General features: G+C 43.4%; 1 protein-coding gene across 6 annotated transcripts in view; it reads right to left on the bottom strand.

The window, feature by feature from the left end:
- RARB (retinoic acid receptor beta) overlaps window positions 1-27,115 on the bottom strand; it is a 530,011-nt gene that overhangs the window by 156,877 nt on the left and 346,019 nt on the right. The window contains exon 1 of one of the 6 annotated variants that reach the window (XM_019422921.2): window positions 14,478-15,203. The exons of 3 other annotated variants lie outside the window; for them this stretch is intronic. In XM_019422921.2, coding sequence (XP_019278466.1) covers window positions 14,478-14,634 — 157 coding nt within the window. In that variant the 5' untranslated portion in view covers window positions 14,635-15,203. Of the gene's footprint in view, window positions 1-5,004; window positions 5,337-14,477; window positions 15,204-27,115 lie in introns of those variants that run through there. 2 more of the 6 variants (XM_053903866.1, XM_053903864.1) reach the window with 2 other exon arrangements.

Genomic DNA, 27,115 nt, shown 5'->3' with positions numbered 1-27,115 from the left:
CGGACATGTGAATGGAGAAGGCTTCTGGAACATCCACCGGGGTCAAATCCATAGACAAGTCTAACCTCAGTCACTTCTTCTTATTTTTTTTTTTTAAGTTTATTTATTTATTTTTGAGAGAGAGAGAGCTCAAGCAGGAGAGGGAGAGAAGGAGAGACAGAATCCCAATGCAGGCTCCGCGCCATCAGCGTGGAGCCCGATGTAGGGCTCGACCTCATGAACTGTGAGATCGTGACTGAGCCGAAACCAAGAGTCGGACGCTCAACTGACTGCACCATCTAGGTGCCCCAGCCTCAGTCGCTTCTGACTGCAGCCACATGCAGGACCCCAAGAGAGACAGAACCTTGAAAGTTAATAATAAATTGTGTCTTAAGCTACACAGTATTGAGTTGGCCTGTTACATAGCAATATGTTAATTCTATAATTATTAATTAAAGATTATTTGGGGGGGGGGCGCCTGGGTGGCTCAGTTAGTTAAGTGACTGACTCTAGCTCAGGTCATGATCTCGTGGTTCATGAGTTCGAGTCCCGCGTCGGACTCTGTGCCGACAGCTCAGAGCCTGGAGCCTGCTTCCCATTCTGTGTCTCCCTCTCTCTGCCCCTCCCCTGCTATGCTCAGTCTGTCTCTCTCTCTCTTTCTCTCAAAAATAAATAAACATTAAAAAAATATTTTTAAAGATTATTTTGGTGGAATCACAAAGAACCCGCAGAAAGGCTCATTTCAACTCTTTTAGAACCTGGGAGACAATAATTTGACATGGACTGTACACTTTGCATGCATTCCTGCCAGATACAAGGGCAATGGAATAATTCCATCTAAAAAATAATGAAGAAGTTCTGCATAAAAGGAGTGTGCTGATTGCTCAGCTACATATTCCAAGACAGTAATGATTCAAATATCATAGAACAAGGCCCTTTAAAATTGTTTTTAGGGGCGCCTGGGTGGCTCAGTCGGTTAAGCGTCCGACTTCGGCTCAGGTCATGATCTCACGGTCCATGAGTTCGAGCCCCGCGTCGGGCTCTGTGCTGACAGCTCGGAGCCTGGAGCCTGTTTCAGATTCTGTGTCTCCCTCTCTCTCTCTGCTCCTCCCCTGTTCATGCTCTGTCTCTCTCTGTCTCAAAAATAAAATAAACATTAAAAAAAATTTTTAAAAATAAATAAGTTTGTTTTTAAAAGTTGGCTGTAATGCAATGTGTCTCCCCCCCCCCCCAAACTGCTTATAAAGCTCATTCATACCCACCTGAGCCCACATGTGAACACCACCTGCCTATCACCTGCACACACCCTCTTTTATTTTGAGATGCAGATGTCTGCTTATAGGGTCGTTGTATTTTTATTTGTTCCTCCAGGGGACAGATTGAATTCTCCTCCCCACACTGGACATTGCCGTTCAAAATAATAGCAAAAGACTTGCAGGTAATGGGCTATAATACTCACTTGATACTCACTAAAGGAGGGTTTAGATCACTTGCTCTCTGTTACCTTTCGCGAAACATCTGTTTCATATGCGCCAGTTAAAAGTGCATACATCTGTAAATAATAAGCCTGTGTGTGCACATAATTTAATGAATTAGGACATAAAAAGGAATTGAACAGTAGGGGCACAGCAATTAGAGTAACTGCCCATTTTGTTAAAAATGTATTGTTTCCAGCTTTCACTTGGAAACCCTTTTATTATTCTGTGGGTTCTGAGGCTTCCAACCTTCTTATTGCCCCTTCCTGCAAAGCACATAGGAGTTTACTTCGCAGAGTTGGCAGAGGGAAGGCAACCCACATAATGCAAAGCCGGGATGAGAACTTGCAACTGGCTGGCTTCTACTTGGGAGACCGGAGTTGGGTACCTGATCTAGTCTGTGCCTGGGAACTCTCATCCGTAAAATGGTGCAATAACAGGGCTTCCCAGATGACATCGTTCATTCTGTGTACTTGGCAGGCAGTAAGAGCTTCATCAATAATAATTATGATGATGGTGGTTTTGCATCCTAATGAAAATCCATCACGACTTGTGCCCAGGTCCAGGGAACAAACCTCGTTCAAAAGTTTCTCTTGGTTGTTAATCTGGTCTTATGTCTATTTACCTTCATCATTTCTAGGGATCGACAATAAAAAGGGGGGAGGAGGGACCATGTCCTGGTTAACAGGAGGCACCATCAGAAAATCTGCTTCTCGGATATCAAAACGAACGCCAGAAGCCCAAGGAAATATCCTGTGCCCATTCAGGACAGTTTTCTGGCTAACGCGTTCATAAGTGCTCGCCATAACCGCCAACCTGAACTTCCCAAGTTTTGACAGCTCCCTGGAGGTTTACCTTCAGGTGTTCTGAGTGACTCTAAAACATACAAATGTATCAAGGCGGAAACCATTTGGGATGTTCTGAACTGTACGTTTGCTACTACTGAACTATTCTCAGCTTAGCTCCTGAGCACCTACTGTGTGCCAGGCACCAGGTTGCAAAGCAGAGCACACATACATGAGCAGAAGAAGGTCCTCCTGGGAGAGACAGGATGGCATTTTCTAGAACACATGGTGAGCCTTCCACAGAGTGTGGCCTGTTCCTCTCTGCCTCCCTTAAGTTTAAGGCGTTTCAACTGAGTTGAAAGTAGCTTGGAAATGTTGGAAGATACTCTGTCCATTTGAAAGTCAACAAGGACACAGGAGCACAGGAATAGAATGTGATGCCATAGCGATGTGAGGACTGCAAGAAATATAATTGAAGTCCAGCCCACTGGGATTCTGTGAAAATCCTGGTTTAGCTCTGTAAAATGTTAGTAAAGTAAGTGCTATGCATTTGCCAGGCCCCAGGAAAAATAGTTCCACCCAGAAGGAAAACACGTTAAACAATGACTGAAATCCCCACCCTCTGGTATTCTGTTTACGTTCTCCTGCAGTCTATTTACCCTCTACATAAAGAGATAATTAAAGCTCCTTAATAGCAATAGGAAAGAAGAATAATGGCGAAAGGGAAAGAGAACAAATATTGAAAAAATATTAATGGCTGGAGTATACAGAGCTGCGTTGTTCAATACAGTAGCCACGTGTAGGTATTGAAACCTTAACAGGTTAAAATTAAATAAAATAAAAAATTCAGTTCCTCAGATATATTAGGCCCATATCCAGTGCCACACAAGGCTGGCGGCTACGATACTGGGCAACACAGAACTACAGATCATTTCCATCACTCTAGGAAGTTCTGGACAGTGCTGATATCTAGTACACTCAAACGGCGGTGTGCTTGACCATATCCACCGACTTAACCACAGTTAATTGAGGTACTAAGTACACAGTTAATTGACCAGGTACTAAGTAACATACTAAGACTGGAAAACAGAAGGACACAATATCTCATCCCCAAAACGTCCCAGGTTAGTAAGGGAGCCCAGTCAATAAAACAAAACAGAAACACACACACACACACACACACACACACACACACACACACACAGGAGAAATGGTTAGAAACACAGAAAACAAACTGGTAACTTTAATGGTACATATGGTAACGGGTATCCGAGTGCTTCCCATAAAATCTTTGAGCTTTTCTGTGTTAAAAAAAGTTTTTCATAAGAAAATAAGGGGGAAGGTATCTATTTACTGAATATTACCTATCAGGTACTTTAAATACACTCTTATCTAAGTCTATGGTAAGATTGCAAGGTAAGCATTGTGGATCCATTTTATAGATGGAACAACTGAGGGAACTGGAGCTCTAGCTTCCACAGCCAAGGCAGCGCGTGGAGAATGCCCAACTCCACCATCGACACACTGCATAGGACCACGCCGTACCCCCCGAACACGTGACGGCATCTTACAGGTTCCATTCAGAACCTACTGCATGACTTCTACTAAGTCACTTCAATGCATCCATCTGTCTCCATTTCCTCAAAATACGTAATTCAGTAACAATTAGATTTCAAACAAACAAACAAACAAAAACAGGTAGAACATGGCTTATAAAACTCCAAAACAGATGGGGCGCCTGGGTGGCTCAGTCGGTTGGGCGTCCGACTTCGGCTCAGGCCACGATCTCACGGTCCATGAGTTCGAGCCCCGCGTCGGGCTCTGGGCTGACAGCTCGGAGCCTGGAGCCTGTTTCAGATTCTGTGTCTCCCTCTCTCTGACCCTCCCCCGTTCATGCTCTGTCTCTCTCTGTCTCAAAAATAAATAATAAAACGTTAAAAAAAAAATTAAAAAAAAAACAACAACTCCAAAACAGAGAGCAATACATTACGAGCAATACATTACATTTCAGATATCACTGAAATCAGTGAAATAGAGCATTATGGGAGAGGCTAACAACCGTCGTAATTATTTCTGTAAACTTCATCAAGCAGTAATAGTTTTCTTAGGTTTGGGACCCTCTAAAGAAAACAGATACTTTAAAACAGGCGGCGAATTCCAAAAGGGCAATTTAACTTCATCCTCTCTTAGGAAGCTTCCCCCCGCCCCGCACCCCGCTTTTTTTTTTTAAGTAACGGATGATATAATAGTGATCCTTAACTATGAGGCACCCCCAGCAGGCATCATTAGCAGTGGTCTCTAGAGGAGGGTGACAGGTGACCTTGGAGAAGACACAAAGCCTCATTTCTCATCTCTCACCTTCCTGCGATTCCCCGGTAAACACAAGACTCAAGCAGACCCTGACTCCTGTGAGGTACGGAGGGAGGGAAGGGGCCAATGCAGAATTCAGCCACAAACAGGATGGGACACGGGACAAAAGAGGCCGTGGCTGCTATCAGAGAAATAACGCAGTCAGAGGAACTTATGCGAGTTACGGTTCCTTACTTCTCTCTTTTCTACATCTCCCCCACGCCAACACGGTCCGGGGCCCCTTCTCGGGTTTATTAGGGCATAGGACACGTTCCAGGAACTCTTCACGCAGCTGATGCAGATGACAGACCTAAACTGGAAGTGAGTCGGTCCACACAGACGATGGGGAAAAGCCCTTCCCGTGGTTTCAGCCTCAGCCCTACAACTTACTGTGTGACTTCAGACCCACTCCTCACCTTCTCTGAGACACAACTGCCTCTCCTGTAAAACGAGGAGCATCGTACCTTCCACGCCGGATTAGCGGTGAGGGCCGACTGGCGATGAGGCATCGACAGGCGGCAGAGGAGGACCGTGGAAAACGTGTAACCAGCCAAAAACCGACGAACGAAAACCCCTCCGTGGTGCTTCAGTGCAGTCTCTATCGTCAGAAGACAATCGTTTCTTTCTTATCAGAAGGCACGCGTGTGACGATCGTTACGGGGAACGGAGGATGGCCGCACTTCCTCCGTCACTGCCCCGTCGAGAGGCAGAGTTTGGGGATGCGGGCTGGCCCCGGTGCCTGCTTCGCCCACAGAGGCGCCAGTGGCTCCGTGCCAGCTCTGGATCTGGCCCTTCAGAGGGCTGGGGGCTTCCGCTTCCTCCCTCCCTCTCCGATCATTGCTGCCCTGCTGGGACAAGCACGAGCCTCGTGCAGCCGCTCGAGTCGACAGGCCCAGCTGAGCTCCCTGCCAACGAGAGCGACGCGGACCGCCAGCCAGGGGAGTGAGCCTGCCGGGACTTGGAGAGACGCAGGCCTCAGCTGACAGCGTGGGGAGCAGAAGACCTGCCCAGCTGAGCCCGGTCCATCTACAGACTAATGAGATAATAAATTGTTAGGCCACTAAGTTTCGGGGGCGGCTTGGCACGGAGCAGGAAGTCATGGGAACAATGATCGAGAGATAAGCGATCGTTTTCTTAAAAGCCAGTCTAATCAGACCCACCCCAAAAGAACATTATTTGACAAGCACTCCGGAAATATCCACATAAGGATCTTCCAGAAGCAACTTTGGAAGGTATGCGCTCATTCCAGCGCTCCCTACACCACGTTTGGAAATTACCCGTGAGGCCTCCACTCGGGAGAACCTCTTGCCTGCTCCTGTGGCAAAGATGTTCCACCCGCCCGATCCCTCACCTGCAGCAGCTGTGGTTCTCGGGGGTGTTTCAGCTCTTTCCGTGATCAGACTCACGTTCAAAGTCCCGAGGAGATACTTGTGTTGGTGTTATATAAGAGGGTCGTGTCACGGGGACTTGTGTATGCAATTTCTCCATACATTAGGAGTCCAGAGAGAGCAGGGACAGGGTAGGAATCATGTTGGTGTCACCCAGAGAAGAGAACACATCAGGGAGCCTGGGATACGGCAGACACCCAAGAGCTGTTTGGTGAGTGACCCCACAAGATCGAATCCACCGGTGAGCAATGAAAACGGACTGTACCCCAGACAGCATCTCTGGGTGAAGTCGCACTGTGACAGTTTCATAGGTGACAAGGCTCCCCTGTAAAAGTCGGTCCTCTGTAGTAAATCTGGGGGCTTGGTGAATGGATGCCACCGAATCAGGGCCCGTGTTACCCAAATGGTGACAGAAACGGGAAGGACTGTGACCCAGGTTATGAGCCACAGACAGAGGAACCTTTTGGTCGAGGAAAAGAGGTACCAACTAAAAAAGCAGCTTTGCTATGAGCAGAGACACGTGAGCCACAGGTGTCATACTGGAGTCAGAGCACAATTCTACTCCGTGGCTTCTCTTATGTTTTCTGGGCGAGAATAGACTCCTCATTTACATGAGCTCTGATCTTTCTACAAATCCTACACCGTAGACATCATTATTCCCATTTCATAGCTGTGGAAATCGATCCTGGGTCAAGGCGGGCTACTTTCATTATCTCAGACCATCGGGCAGTGGCAGGGAATACAGGTGCAGAGGTACATGGGAGGGTACGAGATGTGAGTGGGCACGCAGAGCAGAAGCAGTAAAACTTTCAGAGAGTGACAACTCTTCACAGCCTCCGGTCTGACAGCAAGAAAATCATTATACCTTCTTGTGGGATAGGTATACAGCTCTGGATGGACAGGTGATAGGAGAACCTTTGTAAGAGTACGTGCAACTTGGGGCCACTAGAAGCCCAGCATGGGTTTCTGGAAACTCTTGCCCAAGTAGCAGAGAGATGCCCTGTTCATCTACATCCTCCAACTTTCTCTGCAAATCCAAACCTGTTCATCCTATCTCTAATTCCTATTGTTCCCTCTGATAAGCAGGGCCCCAGTGAACAATTAAAGCTTTCAATAAATAATCTCTAAGCACATTCATTTGATTGACTGTTATTTGATACAGCAGTTAGTTTCAATGGGGCAGTTAATATTGATCACATAAAGTACTCCAGACAAACATGAAACAGTTCCAGAACTCCATGGATTATTACCCTTTATCTGCCAGTCATCTGGGTTACTTGTAATGGTCACGGAATTTAAAATCAATAATAACAATTAGTGTTCTGTACACCAAAACGGATGAATCATGTGAAATGGGTTTTCATATAAAATCAAAGGTAAGGCAGACTGCACCCTGGAAAAAGGCTCTCTGAATTTCCGGTACACATTTGGCAAGGTACTTTCGGGCAAGTGTTCCAAACGGGCAGCAGGAGAGAAAGAAAGGTATTTAGGAGGAGAGGTGGCCATAAAAGCCCACGTGAAACCCCTGACAGTCCTCATCCAAAGAGATGAAGTATAAAAGATAAAAGTGACCAAAAGGAGTGCTAACCAGCACAGTGAAATTAATGGGACTGGCAATTTGCTTCCTCTGAGATGCGCTTCTAGCTACCTTTTTCGGCTTCTGATTCATAGGCATTAATTGTGATTTTTTCGTAATAAAATGGCAGCAACGGTATTTTAGCACCATGGCACCAGTGCTGTTAATGTCTGGATAATTAAAATGCAAAGCAACAGAGAAACGTTTCATCATTAAACTGTAACCAGCGCACTATGTGAAATCATCCATTCCAAAGACTTGTTTTTCATCAATTATTTGTTATTTATCTGATGTAAATATAAGAAGGACTAATTAAAATGTATGCCTTTTTATACAGCTTCTTGCCATTAAAGCCAATGAAAGCATTCTGAGGACCATAATGAAATAATTATGTTTGCCTTTAAGAATTCTCTTCAATAACACATGGCAGTACTGAGCTAAATTAAAACATCAGGAACTAAATTTCGCTTGCCTCCATTTCCATTTTAGTTAATTATACCCCCAAGCTTTTCAATAGACCAGACCCTAAAAAATCTTTTGAAGCTGAAACAGGCTTCAGATCACCAGCCTTTTTATAATTATGGACCTTGATAACAAGACATAGGTACCGTAGCCCCAAAAGCTTTACAATTTTTGAGAGGAGGCGTGGGTTAGACGAGGTCTTCATTTGCTCTGGAAATCAGAGAAAAACTGAGATAAACGTGATCCAAATCTTCTCCTCCCAGTTAACGGATGTCCCTGTCTTATCTGGTCTTGCCTGCATTATTTCTACCCGAGTATTTTGGATTCAGCTATTTGGATTTTTCTGATTTGGTAAATTGTGATCTGTGGTGAACGGTAATTGATCAATAATAACAAAACCAAACATTTCACTACATCTGAGTCAAATTAGGAGAGTAACCCCTTATTCAATACTTAAAACAACAACAACAACAACAACGATTATCTTTAAGAAAAGAGTAGACTCACGAGAACCTATAAACTTGAAAAAATAAAAACCGGCTCTTTCATTCAAGTTTCTCCCCCAGACCTCAAATCGCAGATACTTGCAAAGGCAAGAATAATGTGAGTTTAAGAAAAAAGGAAGACTGAAAGAGGAGAGCAAACACTGCTGGGGGCTGTCAGGGCTGGTGGCAAATGAAATGGCTTTAGCAACGCTGTCTGTCATATGATGCGGATGGGGGTGGGAACTTGGTACTGAGGAAAGTAAATAGGAATACCAGGGATTAACTCTGACAATGTGAATTCCTTCCCATTTTGTTATACAGAGGGAGTTGGCGGGGTTCATGGGGGATAGGATTTGGGGACTGCTGCAGAGACCTTCTCCAGACACATCAGAGGGAAACTGTGGACAGCTGGGAAACAAGGATCTATTCTAGGACAACGTAAAATTGCAATTATACTCTCAGAATCTGCTTTTATTAAAATCACTCCCACCCAAGTGACTCTTTGTTCTGTTTAGAGAAATTTCCTTTGGGGCGTGAGGGACGTACGTGGTCACCCACTGTCACTCCTGTTAAAATTAGCTTTCCTCGTGCCTCCACCCCCCCGCTGGTTCAGTGTGTCAGCAATGGGGGAGGCCTGCAGACTCCTGGAATCCATGTGCCCTGACTAGAGGAAATGCTTGGCCAGGCTGGCTTGCCTGGCTGACGTCAGTTCCTGTTATCCTCGCCTTATCGTGCAGGGGACCAAGAGTCTTATCTTACTGAATGGCCCCCCTTTCAGCTCCCCACCCTGCAAGTCCAGAGAAAAAAAGCAGGTCAGCAGTTCCATTGCCTGTTTGAATTCTCCTCTAAGAAGCTCTGAAAGCTCAAGATAAATAATATAATACCTGCAGACTCACACTTACTGCTTCCTAGGTCGGGAGAACTTGCACAACTTTATTTTTTATTCATTTAAAGGGGCTCAGGGGTGTGGGGTGAGGCGGGGATTATGGTTCTTAACGACGAAGTGAGGAAGGCAGAAAGGAAAAGAGGAGAATTCGGGGCAACATATTGACTGATGAGGTTGTGTCATTAGATCTTACAGATGGGGAAGGTTATCTCATGTCCTATTTAACAAGAGGTACTTAGGCCAAGCCACTTACAGACAGGATACTGATAAATCTGGAACCTGAGTTCACTCCACTCTCCTCTCTCCATCACCGCCCGTTTCAACTTTTTAAGGAGAAGCTAGCCAAGAACTGATACAGCTTTGTTCATAGTAATTCAATTTAATAATTCTCTCCCTCCCCCCACTCCCAATACATACAACATGCTGGAATGAGAACCACAGTCATTGTACTTAAATCAGGTTTTGCAGGGGATGCCTTCTACTTACAGAACTACAGTGTGCCACAAAAGGAATTCATGTTCCGAAGGATGACCCAGAAGCACAAGGCGATCTTCAGTCATAATGGAAAAATTAAGCTGTGAGCGCTCTAGCTATATTGACCAGAGAATCCAAACAAAGACGTTCTGTGCCACCCCTGGGTTCAAGGGGCAGCCTTGGAAATCTCGTAATATTGAAATATCTGGCATATTTCAATGATTTATGTGGGAATCGTGGCAGTATATCTGAAAGTGGGTTACTCTAGAAAATCAGAGACGTACGATTGCCCTAACTACACTATAATTTGAAAGGCAAGATCCTACATTAATATCTTTTGGAAAGGTTTTCAGCCAAGATTTTTCTGATTAACCTTCCTCAAAAGCTCCCATTTCTGAAAGAATGTATTTAATTGATAGTTAACTGAATCTCTAGTAGAACATTTAAAGTAGAAAAATGTCATTTAAAGATAAATTTATTGGCACTTACATGTAACTCAAACTCTATAGAAGATTCTTTTTAAGATGTTCTAAAATGAATACTGCATTTATTGTTTAATAAGCCCTATGTGATTTGAAGAGCGTTTTATATTTTGCACCTTGGTTTCACATCTCCATCTTTCTCCTTGAGAGTAACTCTCTGATTTAAAAAATTCCTAGCCTTTTATAAAAAAAAAAAAAAATCTGATTTCAAAGATTATAAATGCCTTGAGAGCAGAAGTTACAATCTTTATCATTCATCGTGTATTTCTCTTCCGAGATAGTTTACTGATGCTTGTGGAATGTACAAAAGGGAAAACGGTAAGATTTTCTTCCCTTTTCAATCATCCCAGGGGCTTAATATGTTGAAGGCAAATTACAAGCATCTGATATCCAGAAGAACTTTTACTTTTTTGTTTTAAAGAAAAGTTCATGACAATACTGACTGGTTATATATGGTCAGAGCCAGGCTGCCAGAAATGAGAAGAAAACTTTTGATTCAGATCAGTTAGCCTATCAGAAATGGCCATTCTGGTCATTTATCTAATTAGGACAAAAAAAAAAAAAAAGGCCTCTTTCAAAACAACGGCTTTGCATTTGGGCTGGCAAATCAAATTCTAACTGGCGCTTCCAGACCAATTCCATAGCCGAAGTTTAAGCGGACAGACGTGTACCTCTCCTGTTTTATTTTCTAGAATCTACAATTTTCTGGCGATAAAATTTAAACTCATGTGTTTTTTTTTTTCCTTCTAGTTTACACATCAATACCTCCCTACCCAAAGTACCAAGTTATCAGCATATGTACAAAATTTTAGTATTTCTTTCTTTTTTTTTTTTTCCTACAGGGAAGGAAAACTTGGTGAAATTTCCACTTATTTTCAGACGACCCTATCCTGCACTCTGAGATGTAAGCAAAAGTCCCTTTTCTTTCTCCTTTCTGATGGTATTAGTTACCACTGTCATGTGGCTGAGAAGCAGAAAATTATGTCCTACTTTAGAAAAACAATTGAGCCTTTTCATCGAAATATTTATTCAAAACCCCATTCAATTCATACGGTGGCTGTCAGTCTTTACTTAGTCTCTCTTTCAGTGGGTATCTTTGATTTTGCCACTTTGACCCCAATTTATATCTCACTAGGAGAGGATTTGGATACTGTTTAATACTTAAAATTCAGGTCCCAGGGCTTTGAGAAGGGAACTTTTCTTCCTTCCTTAATCACACATCACTGTTTGTTTTTAGAACAGATTTCTCCTCATTAATGGGCAAAATACTATTTCAAAAAGAAAATATTTCTTTTCTCTTTTTTCTTTTGATGTGCTGAGTATGTAGAGGACAGGGAAGAAGGCCAAGAAGTTGTCACACTCATGATTTCACCGAAAGCAACTATATTTAGACCACAAATATTAGGATTTATCCTATGCCCACTGAGCAATTAATGCTGGAAACATCTGGAGCAGGCCCTAAAACCAAGATAATCCACGAGGCATCTGAATACAAACTTTGTGACTATGATACCTTCCAGGGGCAGTCTTAAATCGTATTATTTATACCACATTCCCTTAGTAGCCCGCTAATCCTGACTTCAAATTTTTATAACAAGCAATTCACAGGCCCTACTCAAACCGGTAGCTGATTCGCATGCCATTTTTCTGTCATTAAAATTACAAAAGAAACTAAAAAGAATATTCTAACACCTTTCAAAGACGGCTTCTGGTGCGTTTTACATTCAAAGGGTTTACTCTGATTACTACACACACACACACACACATACACACACACGAAAAAACAGAATCTCAAGGCAGAAAATACTTTTGGTTGGATTTAGTACGATTTTTTTTTTCTCCTTGCCCACTGTTTCCTCTGTGTTAAGAGCGTAAACAGATCTGCTTCTCGTCAAAACAGTCATTAAGTACAATGGAAAAGCTTGTGGTTTTTATGCTCTTTTTTATCCAAACGAAGCCCTAATATGCTTTTATTTCACAAGTCCTAAGTAGCTATGCCACCCTGAACCAAACACCATGTGGCAGACATTTGTTAGAATTTTTATTTATGCTTAAAAACTTAATCTCTTGAACAACTAAACGCAGGGTCATAAAGTGGTTTATGGAGGATAAAGCAACTCTCTGCAGGGGCAAAAGCAATTTTTACAATTTATTCATTTAGCCTATAGCTGGGGTGTGCTTTTCCAGCCCTTGCGAAATTGACCACAATAAACACTAATTGCCTTGCTTACAAAAATAAGACACTGGAATTTCTGAAATCCCTTTGTCAAATGCCTTTATTTACTTTTTCTAATGCAAGTTTCTTTGATTAGCTGAACTTTGCTGTTATCGACACTTCTTGCTTATCGGCTGGCCCTAGGCAAATGACACATTCACCACTCGCTCTCCCCAGATAAGGCAAATCCCTTGTTTAACTTGTTCAAGAACAAACAAAGCTTTTCCCCCTACTCCTACAACTTAATAGGCATGTTTGGAGGGTTAATTACAAAGGGAGACTGTCTACTTGTAAAGGCTCTATTAAGTCTAATAGCTTTCCGCCAAGGGTCCTGAACATTTTTTTCCCCCTTCGTTAAAAAATATGTCTTACAGAACTTTTTCTTGTACCAAAAAGTTTTCTCAAGAGCTCCGGTTCCCTGAGATTCCAAGTGAAATTGTTCACATTGTTTTAACTGCTACAGAGGACAGGTCTCAAAGATCTGTTGGTGGGTTGTACAATTATTTTGTAACTCAGTTTCTTTGACTTCTTCAGAAAGAACACAGGCAGCAGGAAAGAGAAGGCATTTGAGATGAAGACGCCTTCTGAAAATTATTTTCTTTTTGCCCTGGTTATGGCTCTAACAAATATTAAGTCAGACAGCCAATCGGTTGGCATCAAATGGTTATTGATTTTTCAGCTACAAACCTGTTGATTTCCTGGCCCAAGTAGCAAGTCTTTATTGCTAAGAAAAAGTTTCACAGAGAGCAATTTAAATCTGGTCACTGTCCCCGCTCTCTCCCTTTTCTTCTCCCTCTTTACATAAGCCACCATGTTATTAGGAAAACTCAATTTCTTCCAGTTAAACTTTGACCTCTTTGAAAACAAAGATTTAAAATGTCATTTTCAGGCTAATGCGCCAATGAATTGTCAAATAAAGTACTAAAAACATTTTGATAGATAGCTGAGCCATTTATCTAAATCACTGTCAGGGGGGCGATGCATCCTGCAGGCTCCCACCACAGCCACCCGAACGTGGGATTTTCTGGGACTTCTGGTCATTTCTCAAGCCTGCAGCCACACTACTGTTGACCAGATGCGTGCCTCGGCATCGTGTCAGGATCAGATAACCAAATAGTCAATATTTTTTTTAAAAACTGGGCTACTCCACTTAGATTTCCTTCCCTTTAAATGATGTCCAGGTTCTGGGCTGAATTGCAAGATATGGAAATAATGGATGGCTCAGCCCAAGGGGTGTTCATTGCCAGTAGTTTTCTAGCAAAACAGCAACTTCTTAGAGCAACAAAGTGACTCGGAAAGGTGGCAGCAGGGTCAATGCTAAGAAATATTGCCTTTCCTTAGCAAGGAAAACATTGGAAGCAGCAGCTTTAACGGGTGGTTTATGAACTGCAAGAGCAGGAGCCACCCTAATTAGGCTAAATTCCTTGCAAGGACGATGTCATATTTTAATTACTTTGGACTGCTGAAACACACAAGGGGGGGATATATACAACTAGCAGCTAATCCAAAGAACAGCAAAGTTAAATTCCCCTCTGCGTACATCTTAGTAAAAACTGCACAATGTGTCAAATTGCCTTACTTGAAGAATGTTTCAAAGTCCTGTGGTCACACTCTACTTCCCCCCTCCCACCCCCCCACCCCCCACTCCATGCATCTTTTTAAAACTGTTTTCAAGAGACTGTAAGGTTGGTAAGGAGAGGAGCGGGGGTCGGGAGGGGCTGTTTGGGAAGAAAACATCTAACAGGAAATTTTCAGCAAGAGGGAATCAATATGCACGCCAGCATATCACACCCTTTCAGCATTAAATCATTAAATCCTTTGTCTTGCTACCAATGCAGTTTGTTTCCAATGTCTTTATTGCATGCAAGAGAGACAATTCATTTTTTTTTTCTTGGTAGAAGAAGGGAAAAAATAAACCTACATTGAGCAGTGTGCCGATGCTGCCATTCGGTTTGGGTCAATCCACTGAAGCATGCTTTGAGAGCTTTCTCCTGGAGCATGCAGGAAGACGGACTCGCAGTGTAGAAATCCAGGATTTGCCCAGGACTCACTGACAGAACATCCATACAGTCAAACATGATCTCCCCTGCACCGAATGTCTGCAAAAGTGCTTATCCTCTAGGTGTGGAGGCAAATGGCATAGAAAAGTCCACCCAACTCCATCAAACTCTGCCCCTTTTTTGGCACGTAGGCTGTTGGTCTTTTTCCCAGCCCCGAATCATGAATTATGACAGACAAGCCAGCTAAAAGCCTGTAATTGATCCAAATGATCATTTACCATTTTCCAGGCTTGCTCGGCCAATCCAGCCGGGGCGGGGGTTCCCAGAAAGATCCCAAGTTCTCCTTCCAAGCAAATGCCTGCAAAAAGCCTTCCGAATGCGGTCCGGATCCTACCCCGACGGTGCCCAGACAAACCCTGCCCGGCTCGCTCGCGTCCTCGGCATCCCAGTCCTCAAACAGCTCGCATGGGGGAATTCTGGTCCCCCCTTTGGCAAAGAATAGACCCTCCTGCCTCTGAACAGCTCACTTCCTACTACTTCTGTCACACAGAATGAAAGATTGAATTGCCTAATATATGCGAGTGAACTTTCGGTGAACCCTTCCCGGGCTGCTAACCTTCAAATGACCCAACGAGTCTGACATCACCAACTCCCAGGATTCTCACAGAGCTTAAAAACTCCCAGCAGCCCTGCAAAAGCAGACAGCCAGAGAGGCAGCGGGCGAGCGCGCAAGCCGCCTCTTTCTTTCCCATTTCTCACCTGAACAACAATGCAAGAAGTGCTTTTAAAACGGGCAGGGGAGGAGCCGGGACACCGCTCGGGGCTCACGTTGAGCGCCAACTTCTCTCCCTTTCCGCCTTTTTATCCGCCGCGGGCTTAGCTTGGAAGCGCGTGTCCCCCTCGCCCGCTCGCCGCCTGCCCACCCCCGCGCCCCCAGCCCACCCTCCACCCTTTAAATTCCTCCGAGCTCCCGCCTGGCTGTTACATTCCTCGTAACTTATGTGTTTTTCCACTCCCGAAAAAGCACATGCAAGCCCTCAACTGTAGAGCAGAGAGGAGAGCTACTCCTCGGGGAAGCCTTGGGTTGAGAAACTTTCCATTTGATTCCTTTTTTTTTTTTTTTTTTTTTTTTTTTTTAAATACCCCCTCTTTATCCCTCTTGCAAAGCCCTGGGCGGAGGGATTGCATTTGCTCTGGAGTAATGATCTAGCTTTCTGGATTCATTTACTTAAAAAAAAAAAAAAAAAAAAAAAATTCTCTCCAGTCTATATGCAGCAGTCAAGAATTGGTTTACTCCTGCTCCAAACACTCACACATGGAATCACATGTATATACAGGATTTCAGGATCTGAGAAGACACAGTGGTCTGGAGTGGATGTGGGGCTCCAACTGAAATCGGTGCCACTTTCAGTTCGACCTTTAAACCAGCTGTGTGATCTGAGACAAGTATTTGATCTGAGCCTCAGTTTTCTCATCTGTAACCTGGGGATATAGGGCTGCTGTGAGCCCCCCCCACCTCCCCCCAAAAAGTACTGTAGGACACTGTATCCCGAAACAAGTACTCACTGATTTATTTCATCCTTTCACTTTTCACCTGGGGAAACAGAAGCCCAGGAGGGGAGGCTGAGACCTATCAGAGGCCACAAAACTCAGAGCCATGACTAGAACCTTACTCCCTGCAATCCTAGTCCAATGTGGAAATTACTTTGCTGTTCCCACAGTCTTGGACCCCGAATAGCATGTTGGTGAGCTCTGTCATTTCATGCACATACACACACACGCATACCCAACCACCACATAATTAAACACATATTTTGAAAACTGGTTAAGCGTGAAGGTTTTATACTTCCATGGGCCAAATTTCCCCAATGCTAGTCCCCTGCTCAATCTTGGTTATTTATTAGAATAATTTGAAGAGAAAGAGATTCTTTTTTATACTGGCCATATTGACCCAACCGCGAGGGAGGAGAGGCTTTTCAGCCAGTCTTAAAAGATGCAGAAGGACAGGGGCACCTGGGTGGCTCAGTCAGTTAAGTGCCTGACTTCGGATCAGGTCATGATCTCGCTGTTCGTGAGTTTGAGCCCCGCATCCGGCTCTGTGCTGACAGCTCAAAGCCTGGAGCCTGCTTCAGATTCTGTGTCTCCCTCTCTCTGTATCCTTTTCCTGCTCATTCTGTCTCTCTCTGCCTCTCAAAAAATAAATGCTTAAAAAAAAAAAAAAAAAAAAGACGCAGAAGGACAGATGCAGTATTTACAAATAAACCCAGGCAGCTAGCTTTCAAAGGGAGAGCCAATCCACACTGTAGCCGTTTTGCACAACTTGTTTAAAAGGATGCAATGCACATCTGAGAAAGGAAACTCTGTGGAGTAATGAAAACACCCTACCTCCTCCGCTACCACTCTGATATTTACTTGTAATTCTACAGAACAGGGCAGGTAAGTGGGAAGGCAGGAGGGAAGGTTTCCTGCCCCCAGCAGGGAAGAGAGCCGCCCTGGGCTCCTTTCTGTGGATAGTGCTGGAATGTGCATTGGCATCCAGGCCTTTTAGAAGCCTGTCAGGGGGCACCTCGCCCCATGCTGAAAGGCTGCTCTGTCTCCAGGAGTTGCTAAGTGGCACTCGTGGTGTAACATGAAAAGTATGCGTCACACACACTTACCAAGTCAAAGATCCTTTTATGAAGGTACATTAAAACAATTTTCAGCCCAGCAAGCTCAGCTCTTGCCATTGAAAAGTCCAGGACGATAGCGGGGCTTGCTTTTGCTGAACTGTGTTTGTTAATTCTCTCTTTTTCAAAGGACCGTCATTTAATAACGGAGGTTTGTAAGGAACCCTTTAACTACAAAGAAAACACACACCTTAAGCAAGGAATACAGAGGAATGAACAAAACATTTAACACGCTGTCGTTAAGATGGTTGTAAAGATACACAAAGTACCACATTATGTGCCAATCTCTGCGTGCGTGGACTTACAGCTCCCCGTGCTTACTTACTTCCGGCCCTCCGGCGTTCCTTGGAAACTCCTATGTGGACTCACAGGCGATAATGGAGGTGGGTGAAAAGGTATATGAGCAGAGAGAAAGAAGCGGCTACATTTAAAGTACATCAGGAAGAACTAAGAGAGGAGAAGCGTGGCCCCACTGCCAGCTGCGTGTATTCAGGTTCTTTTACCCAGGGGACGCCACCGCACCCCCCCCTTGTTCAATCATCGTTCCAAAGGGTAGGGTGCTCCGATCGCAAGCTGAAGATGGGGAGGGCGTCTCCCCAATTCCGCTTAGTCTCATTCCTTCAGCTCGTTTCAGCCTCATCTAGGAAGGGACATGACTGTTCCCAAATTTCTACCCTCAATACTATGTCATGGCACAAGAAACAATAACCAAGCGGGCAGGGGGTGGGGGTGGGGGTGGGGTGGGGAGGGATGGCGCTAGATTTGCTGTTTTCTTTCTCCGCACCAGAAAATTTTAAACTTCTCATCACCTTGGGGTTCTCTTCACTAGTAGAGGAAGAAACTTGGGCTTTTGAATACTGATCTTTTATTTCAATCTGTGTGAATAGAATATTATGGGTTTCTTATAGTGCAACAGCACTTACTCGTCTATTCATTTCTCATCATGAATTAATTATGCTCATAGCAACTATTAGAGCTATTATTTAATCCAAGTATTAATTTATAAAGCAGACCCCAAATTTAGCTACATGTTTCTTATCATTTCTTCATCAGGGAATCTAATTCTCACATTTCTTGAAAACCTGTCTTCCTCTAAATTCTTTATCTTAAGTAAAATTTAGGAAAGATTTACAAATAAGCCACACGTCTTTAAATACATATTCACGTACCATAAAGACTAATGACTAGGGAGAAGGTAAAAAATGGCCTAGTTAATTTGTTGGTAATGAGGTTTAAATAATTGACGCCTATTTTAAACATTAATCAAACAGAAGAAACCTTTCCCAAATATTCTCTTGGTACGGCATAAAGTAACATTCTGATATGAGTCATCTCCTCCATTTTGTGTTTCATCAACGATAAAAGAAAACTCTAATAAAAGTATGTCCAACCACCAACACAAAAAGCCAAAGTTTTGGGACCAAAATCCATTTTGTTTCAGAGTAACTGTATATTTGTCAGTGTGACACAGCACATTTGAAACCCATAATCATAAAACAAAAATTTATAGCCAAGGTTCAGGGTCTACATCTGTTTCTCTGGTTTTCGTATAGCAATTACCCACTGGACAATCCAGAAGGAAACACCATGAATCATGCTCTGCAAACGTGTTTGAACGGGAGAGTTTCGTGAAGACAGAGCCGGCATGTCTGTGTACCAGGAGTGAAGCCGGCCGTGTTCAAAACTGGTCAAATGCCTTGTGATGTCTAAATAAAAAGATTCTCACAGGCACAGACATCTCCACCCCAGGCACAAGTCATGCAAAGTGCAGGCACACACGGGGGTGGGGTGGGGGGAGGTAGACATAGATCATTTTAAAAGACACACACACCTGCCTCTTCCATGTTTTTCTGTTTGCTTGCTTTATTTTTATATATTTGTGGGGTTTTTTAAAGCATTAATCTCCCATCAACGCCACTTGCCACAATTTTGCCAGAAAAATAGATAGCTGGCCCCGGGCCATGTGTGTGTTTCGGCTGGGAAGCCAAGGCAGGGATGTGCCGCCAGCACAAGGCAAGCGCTCAGGCTGTTCCCAGGACTTGTGCGCCACCGGGCAGAGCTGCCTGCTGTGTTGGTGGCTGGGAGAAGTCCTGACACTAATCGACGCATGGAAACTGCTTCTGGCCCTCCCATCTGAACACCTGCTAATATTCCAGGGCTGTCGATGGCCATGGATCTTCTACCAGGAGACCTTAAGGCACTTTGCAAACGTGAACGTGCAGAGCGGCTCTCCGCATCTGTGTAGAGACTGGGTCTTCTCAGAACCCCGAGGAACATCTGTTCTTCCTCAAAAATGTTTCTCCATCTTGAGTGTTGGCCACCGCGTCCTTCTTTCATTTGGTTCCTTTCTCTGCAGCTTCTTGTTTTTTCCAGTTTCCTCAATAAAGCCTTTCCACCTGGGTACTTATGAACACCATTACCCAGGACAATGGTGCACGCTTCTCTCTTTCCACTCTTGATTTGTTTCTTTAGCACGTCTCTGCTTTTGCTGTGCATGACTCATAAAGACATCTCTTCAAGTCCAACAGTTTCCCTCGGTCCCTTCTACTTTTTTTTTTCAGGATTTTTCCTCTTTTTTTTTTTTTAATGTTTATTTTGGAAAGAAGGAGAGGGAGGGTATGTGAGCAGGGGAGGGGCAGAGAGACAGGGAATCACAGAATCCGAAGCAGGCTCTGCACTACAGCACAGAGCCCGATGTGGGGCTTGAACCCACAAACCGTGAGATCATGACCTGAGCAGAAGTCAGACGCTTAACAGAGTCACCCAGGTGCCCCTACTTTTCCACTTTCCTAATTCGGATTTTTTTTTTTTTTTTTTTTAAGTAATACACACTCTGCAACAATATGAATGGATCTAGAGAATATCGACTTGATAGAGATGCTGTATGGAATAAGGCACTCAGAGAAAGACAAATACCATATGATTCCACTCATATGTGGAATTTAAGAAACAAACCAAATGAACAAAGGGAATAAAGAAAACAAGAGACAAGCCCAAAAAACAGACTCTTAACTATAGAGAACAAACAGATGGTTACCAGAGGAGAGGTGGGTGGGGGATGGCTGAAATAGGGTCTGGGGATTAAGGGTATACTGACCACGATGAGCACTGAGTAATATATAGACTAGTTGAATCACTATATTGTACACATGAAACTAATACAACGCTGTATGTTAACTACACTGGAATTAAAATAAAAAATTTTAAAAATCATAAAAACTCACAGTCTAGTCTAGAAGATACAAAATGAAAAGTTGCTGGGCATCTATCTGTGTATCTTTTGTGAGGGTCGTATGTTGCTTTTATACAAATAATACATACTGTTTGTAACATTTTTCTATTTGGCAATATTTCTCGAGATCCCTTCAAGTAAACAGTGTAGGTAGAACTCCCACTAAAAAACCAAACCCCAAAACCTAAATAGGATCTCTTTACATTAATGCACTGTAATTCATTTAGCCAGTACACTGGCTATTTACCTTGTTTCCAGTTCTTCAGTGTTTAAGAAGCCCTGTGGGTGTGTGTCTCAAAACACGAGCTGGAGAAAATTCTAGCAGTAATATTGCCAAGTCAAAGATGATGGGCGTGTTAAAATGCAGTGACTACACAAAATTGCACTCCAAAAGGTTGTGCTAATATATATTCCCCTTTTGTTATAAAATAGGAGGCAGTAAAACTTTTTCTGTTTAGGGTCATAGGAAATATTTTGGGCTTTGTAGGCTATATAGTTTGTGTTGCAACTGCTCAATTCTGCTTTTATAGTATGCAGGAGCCATATATAAATGTAAACGGTCATGGGTGTGTTCAATAAAACTTTATTTACAAAAACCAGCAGTGGACTGGGATTGTCTCTTGGTCTATAGTTTGTCTACCTGGGTTGTAACTTTTTTTTTTTTTTTTAACGATTTCACCAAATTATATATTGCCTTGCCTCTATCTGTTTAAAACTCAGCTCTGGGAGCCTGGGTGGCTCAGTCGGTTGAGCATCAGACTTTGGCTCAGGTCATGAGCTCACGGTTAGTGGGTTCAAGCCCCACGTCGGGCTCTGTGCTGTCAGCTGGAGCCTAGAGCCTGTTTCAGATTTTGTCTCGGTCTCTGTCTCTGTCTCTCGCTCTCTGCCCCTCCCCCACTCATGCTCCATTTCTCTCTCTCTCAAAAATGAATAAACATAAAAAAACCTCACAGCTCTGTACTTCTGTGTTTTGTTAATACTTTAATTTCTCCTCTCCTTTAAAGCTTTACCCAGTTTCAACTTGTGTATCACATGAAGAACGATATGGCCCTTTTGCTTCATTAGATTGTTTCATCCAGAATCCCCTCTTCTTCTCTCTTGGCTCAAAATCTGCCACTTTCCTACTTCACTCGTTTCACTTCCTTAAGAAGGGGGTGCAGGATCACGTCTCTCCTTCACATGAGCCCAGATGCCCCTGTAGTATCTTTCGTCCACCACCAAACCCTGCTTTAAAGTCCATTATTTCCATGAAGCCCTCGTCCCCCTAACATATGAGGGCAGTACTGAGGAGATGGAAAATATAACAATGACTTCTAAGAATAAATGCCAATGGCACCACCATGCTACAACTTGCCCATGATGTCCCTGTATTATTCTGCCTGAATTATTTTTTTCTGTCTCATCTCGTTATATCTTCCAATGAGCTAAGAGGAGATGTGCCACCTACTTGGCAGAGGGCTTAATAGAGCAGCGAGACTCTTTTCAATGACGGAAAGAAGCACAAAGGTTTCTAAGGCTGCTTTGTAATTATTTCACGTTAATATTATTAATAAAGGAGAATGTCTATAACTGAAATGCCTACCTTAATACCCACTTCAGCACTTCATTTTTTTGAAATCGTATGTATGAAGAGAGGCTATTAGTTGGCTCTTAAACTGTGCTGTTCAAATTAATTAAAATACAGGACAACTAAAAACTTCGTTTCTCAGTCACACTAGCCACATTTCAAGGGCTCAAAAGCTTCATGTGGCTCCCGTGTTCCTGGGACAGCACAGATATAGAACATTGTCACCATCACAGAACATTCTACTGGACTGAAAGGTCAGTTTAGTGTTCAGAGGGGTGCATGGTGAATGGGGCCATAGAGTCTGGACAGCGACTGTATTAGAACCCAAGCTTTGCCTCTTCCTAGCTGTGTGACCCTTGGCAAGTTACCTAACTTCTACGCGCCTTAATTCCCTCACCTATGAAACGGAGATATTAATGGTAAACATATTAAAAGGTTGTGGTAAAGATTAAATGAGGTAATACAAGTAAAAAGCACTTGCAACATTGCCTGAGATATAGTAAGCTCTTACAAAGTGTTAGTGGAATGTCTGCAAGAAGAAAATCAAGTCAGGACCCCATAGCTCAATTGCTACTGCTACCAGGCACAGAGACTATTCTGTCAGGGCAGTTAATTTTCAATCAGGATGCACATTTCAGGGTCTGGGGTGCAGGCATATGCAGTTAGGGCAAGTTCCCCAAGAGATTTTGCTGTGTATGTCTGGTTAAACAGCACTGCATTGAAGCATTTTTAAATATTTGTTTAAGAGAATGGTTTCTTTTACAAATAAGACACTGAGTCAGAATGGCAATGGATTATTCTACAAGCCCCACCCCTCTCTCTCCTGTGGGATGCAGGACACATACATGACTTGCTGTTTTCTGCAGAAATGGCATTCAGTCTCAAGAACACCAAGGCCAATTATAGTTAATTAAATGGCAAGAATTGTACAAGATGGAAGACTTGAATATTAACTACCCTTCCTTCCTCCCTCCCTCTTTCCTTCTTTCCTTTCCTTTCCCTTCCTTCCTTCCTCCTTCCATCCTTCCTTCCTCCTTCCTTCCTTCCATCCTTTTCCTCCCTCCCTCCTTCCTTCCATCCTTCTTTCCTCCCTCCCTCCCTTCCTTCCTTCCATGCATCCATCCATCCATCCCATCCTCTTATTCATTCATGTACTTTACCTACCCACCCATCCCTCCATTTACCCATCTAATAATCCATCTGCCTTTCTAGTTATCCGCCATCTACTTGTCCATCTATCTGTCTACTCACCATCTACCCATGATCTAACAACCAAAAGTAATGAAGTATGGCTTTTCAACAGGCAATATATAGAGCAGAGAGAGGGACAAAAGTAAAGCTTCTAAGACTATGTATGTGTCTTTCTCTAGACTCCTTGAAAAGGATTTCCTGATGAGATGTGCTGGCAGAAATAAGGTCAAAGGCACAGGCCACTGGAGATTTTAGTTAAACAAGTTTGATAAATCAGGTTGTGGCTGGGGAGCCCCTCAGATCTAACACACTGATCTCTAAGAGCATCTCAGGATTTGAAATGCTAATGAAGCTGAGTTCTATTAGCAACACAAAAGTTTTTGACTCTGAGGGAAAGCTAAAGGCTCAAAAGGAATTTCCATCAGATTCTACAGGGAAAGGGAATGTAAAAAGTAGCAAATACATCAGAGAGGCCATTGGAGAGGGACTGGAGTTTAAATTCATCCTGGTGTCTGACAGAGAAAAAGGCAAATAAAAAAGCCCAATGTGATTTAATGGGAATTGAGGGTAACATAGAGCCAAGTAGAAATCTATGTGAAATTTCTGTTGGGGAAACAATGATATGTATATATGTACCTTACATACACACACACACACACACACACACTCACTCACTCACTATGAACTCAATATCGATATTTTTGATGAAAAAATAATGTTGTCTGTCCTTTTAAACTGCAGGGTATAAAGCCACCTTCTGGACATCTACCTTAACCAAGGACTTTGAAAACTTCTGTTTGAAAGGATACCATGGTGGCTTCCATAATTGGGTTTTGACATTTTGTCATTGTTTGCTTTTTCGTTTTGAGTTAGAGGTGCTTCAAAACAGATTAGCAAAGATTTTTCAGAAGCAATAGTTCCAAAATTTAAGGCAACGCGTATAAGCACGGGAGGACAAGCGAGGGAACAGACAGACAGAAATATGAAGTATCTCCTCTGTGTGTTCAAGCAAATGCAATGATAAAATGTAAGATCACTGCAATGATTCCCAAAGCATTTCAGTGCTAGGGCTCCATACCTAGGGCTGCCTCAGGAAAATTTCTCAGGTTCTGGGAAAGTAATCTGTATTCTAATCAAGGGCCTCAGGTACTTACTCTGCACACTCAAGTGTCAGACTTCTGCTACCCTGGGATGTTCCATTTGGCGAACGCCAAAGAACAGGAAACCCTTCAGAGGATTAGGTGTTAAGAAAGATTGCGAGGGCTGCAAATGGCAGAGCTCTGAGCCTGGACTAAAGTCTTGGCTCTGTCCTCGACGGATGTATGCCTTGGGGTAATCTCATCATTTTCCTGAGCCTTATTCTTCTTGTATATGAAGATACTGTCTGCTTCCAATGATAATGTGTAGTTCAAAGGAAGCAAATGTTAAAGGATTAAGTGAAATAATGTCTGAGAAAAATAATTACCAGTGTCTGAAGTATTGTGTGACATCAGGCATCACTATTCGCACATGAGGTGAAAACAGACCAAAAAATATTTTCAACTCCCTTATAAACTCTGTGGAAAACAGCTAACTCCAACCTCTCATCTAATGGATAATCCTCTCTAAAAATCCACAATAGGTCATTAATTAGCTGAGCACAGGGCTACCCAGACTGGGGCCACATTTCCCAGCGTCCTTTGCAGCTAGGTACGGCTACTACATGACCACGCTGTCAGCCACAAAATATGATCAGAAGTGCTTTGCCCTAGTCCCACATCACTTCCTTAAAAAGTAATGTCCCGCCTCCCACTTGCAATTTCATCCCTTCTCTGCCAACTGGGATGCCACGGGAGCCTGTGGAGACCAAAGAGACGAGGATACCAGCCCAGGAGAAGACAAGGCCATAAGATGGAAGAAACCTGGGATGTGAATGTCCATGCGGAACACAGCCACCCTACCAGCTTATTTATCTCGGGACCATCACATGAGAGAAAATGAAACCTCCATCGTATCTATGCTATCATAGTTTTGGGTGACTTTTAAAATCAAGTTTAGTTTATATTCTAATTAACCAAACCCCTTTTGATGTGTTTAAAATGCTCAATAAGAAAAAGGAAGGCCCCTAGGTGGCTCAGTCAGTTAAGCATCCGACTCTTGATTTCAGCAGTCCTGTGTTCGAGCCCCGCCTCAGGCTCTACTCTCGGCGCGTGGAGCCTGCCTGGGATTCTGTCTCTCCCTCTCTCTGCTTCTCCCTCACTCTCTTTCTCAAAATAAATAAATAAACTTAAAAAAAAAAATAAGAAAAAGGATCATCTTGGTATTCCCTTATACAATTGCCCATCCCCTTGCCTTGTGTTAAAGACCTGTTTTTCTTCCTTAGTTAGACCAGGCTCCTCTCTTCCGACTGTGAGGACTGGCCAGCAGCAGGGGTACATAGCTGGTTTCCACTGGCCTCCATGCTCCAGATCCAGAGAGAAATGGCAGGTTTTCATTTGCATTTCTGTGGCACAGACACAACATGAGAAAGCTCTGTAGAAGCCCTCATCTCTAACCCTGGACATTACCAGCAGCTTCCCAGGAAACACTGCCATCCAGGCCTGGGCTGGTTCTGGCCATCTGGGCTGCACTTGGGGAGGGAGGTAACCTTCGGAACTCTGCTGGTGTCCTATACGTAAAGTAATTTGTGGCGAATCTGAAGGGGGTAAGGGCAGGCTAGTGTAATAAAACTGAGCAGACAGCCCAGAGATCTAACTTTCCACTAACGGCTTGGGAGAACTTGGCGGGTCTAATCAGTAACATGAGGAGCCTGTTGCAACTCACGGCCGCCAGGACACGGCTCAGGTGCTCCATTTAAGCCCATGACAGACTCGCTAAGGTGCCTCCCTTGGAAAGATCCCGGCAAGTCCCCTCAACACCATGCCAGCCCAGAGGATGGCAGTCTCCAAGCGCTCAGCCCAGCCTACCTCCTGTTGTGAAATAAAGTTTTATTAGAGCACAGCAACTCTCACATGCATTTGCTTATGTATTGTCTATGGCTGCTTTTAGAAAACAACAGAGTCGAGTGAAACATTATGTGCCACAATGCTGGAAATACTTATGGTATGGATCTTTACAGAAAAAAACTGGCTGAGTACAGCTACCGGCATTTACTACCAATCATTTGAAGGGGCTTTGAAGATGAAATCTACCGGCAATCCTAGAGCTGGATAGTATTGATGCTTTCCCTAAGGTCTAAAATGTTTAATTCAGGGGCGCCTGGCTGGCTCAGTCGGTTGAGCGACTGACTTCGGCTCAGGTCAGGATCTCACAGTTCGCTGGTTCAAGCCCCGCGTCAGGCTCCGGGCTGACAGCTCGGAGCCTGGAGCCTGCTTCGGATTCCGTGTCTCCCTCTCTCTCTGCCTCTCTCCTGCTCACACTCTGTCTCTGTGTCTCAAAAATAAATAAATGTTAAAAAAAAACTAAAAGAATGAAATAAGATGAAATTCTTAATTCAAATACCTTAGAACGCTGTGTGCCTATTTGGAAAACATACCAAATATACCTCTTCGGTGTCTTTGAGTTTGTCTTTGCTCTGCCTGGAATATTTTGTTTAGATATAAATATGACTTATTCCATCCCTTTCTTTAGGTCTTTTTGAATATGTTGCCTTAATTGAGACACTGATGATCCTAAAAAACAAGACTCCTAGGTCATGCCCATCACTTTCTGTCCCTTGACCCTACATTTTACAATTTATAGCCTTTAGAACTACCTGGCAAACACTTATTCTTTGTATATCTCCCATGATCGAAAATAATCTCCTTGATGGCAGGAACTCTATCCACTTCACTGCAATAACCCTAATAAGAAGAACATTTCATGACACATAGTAATCCAACCAATGTTTGTCGAATGAATAAATGAATGACTGAACACATCGCC

The sequence above is a fragment of the Panthera pardus genome, unplaced genomic scaffold (assembly GCF_024362965.1).
Source record: "Panthera pardus isolate Hobbes unplaced genomic scaffold, ASM2436296v1 HiC_scaffold_16, whole genome shotgun sequence".
Taxonomy (NCBI): domain Eukaryota; kingdom Metazoa; phylum Chordata; class Mammalia; order Carnivora; family Felidae; genus Panthera; species Panthera pardus.
The sequence above is the reverse complement of the archived record's forward strand: the minus strand, read 5'-3'. Positions and strand labels throughout refer to the sequence as shown.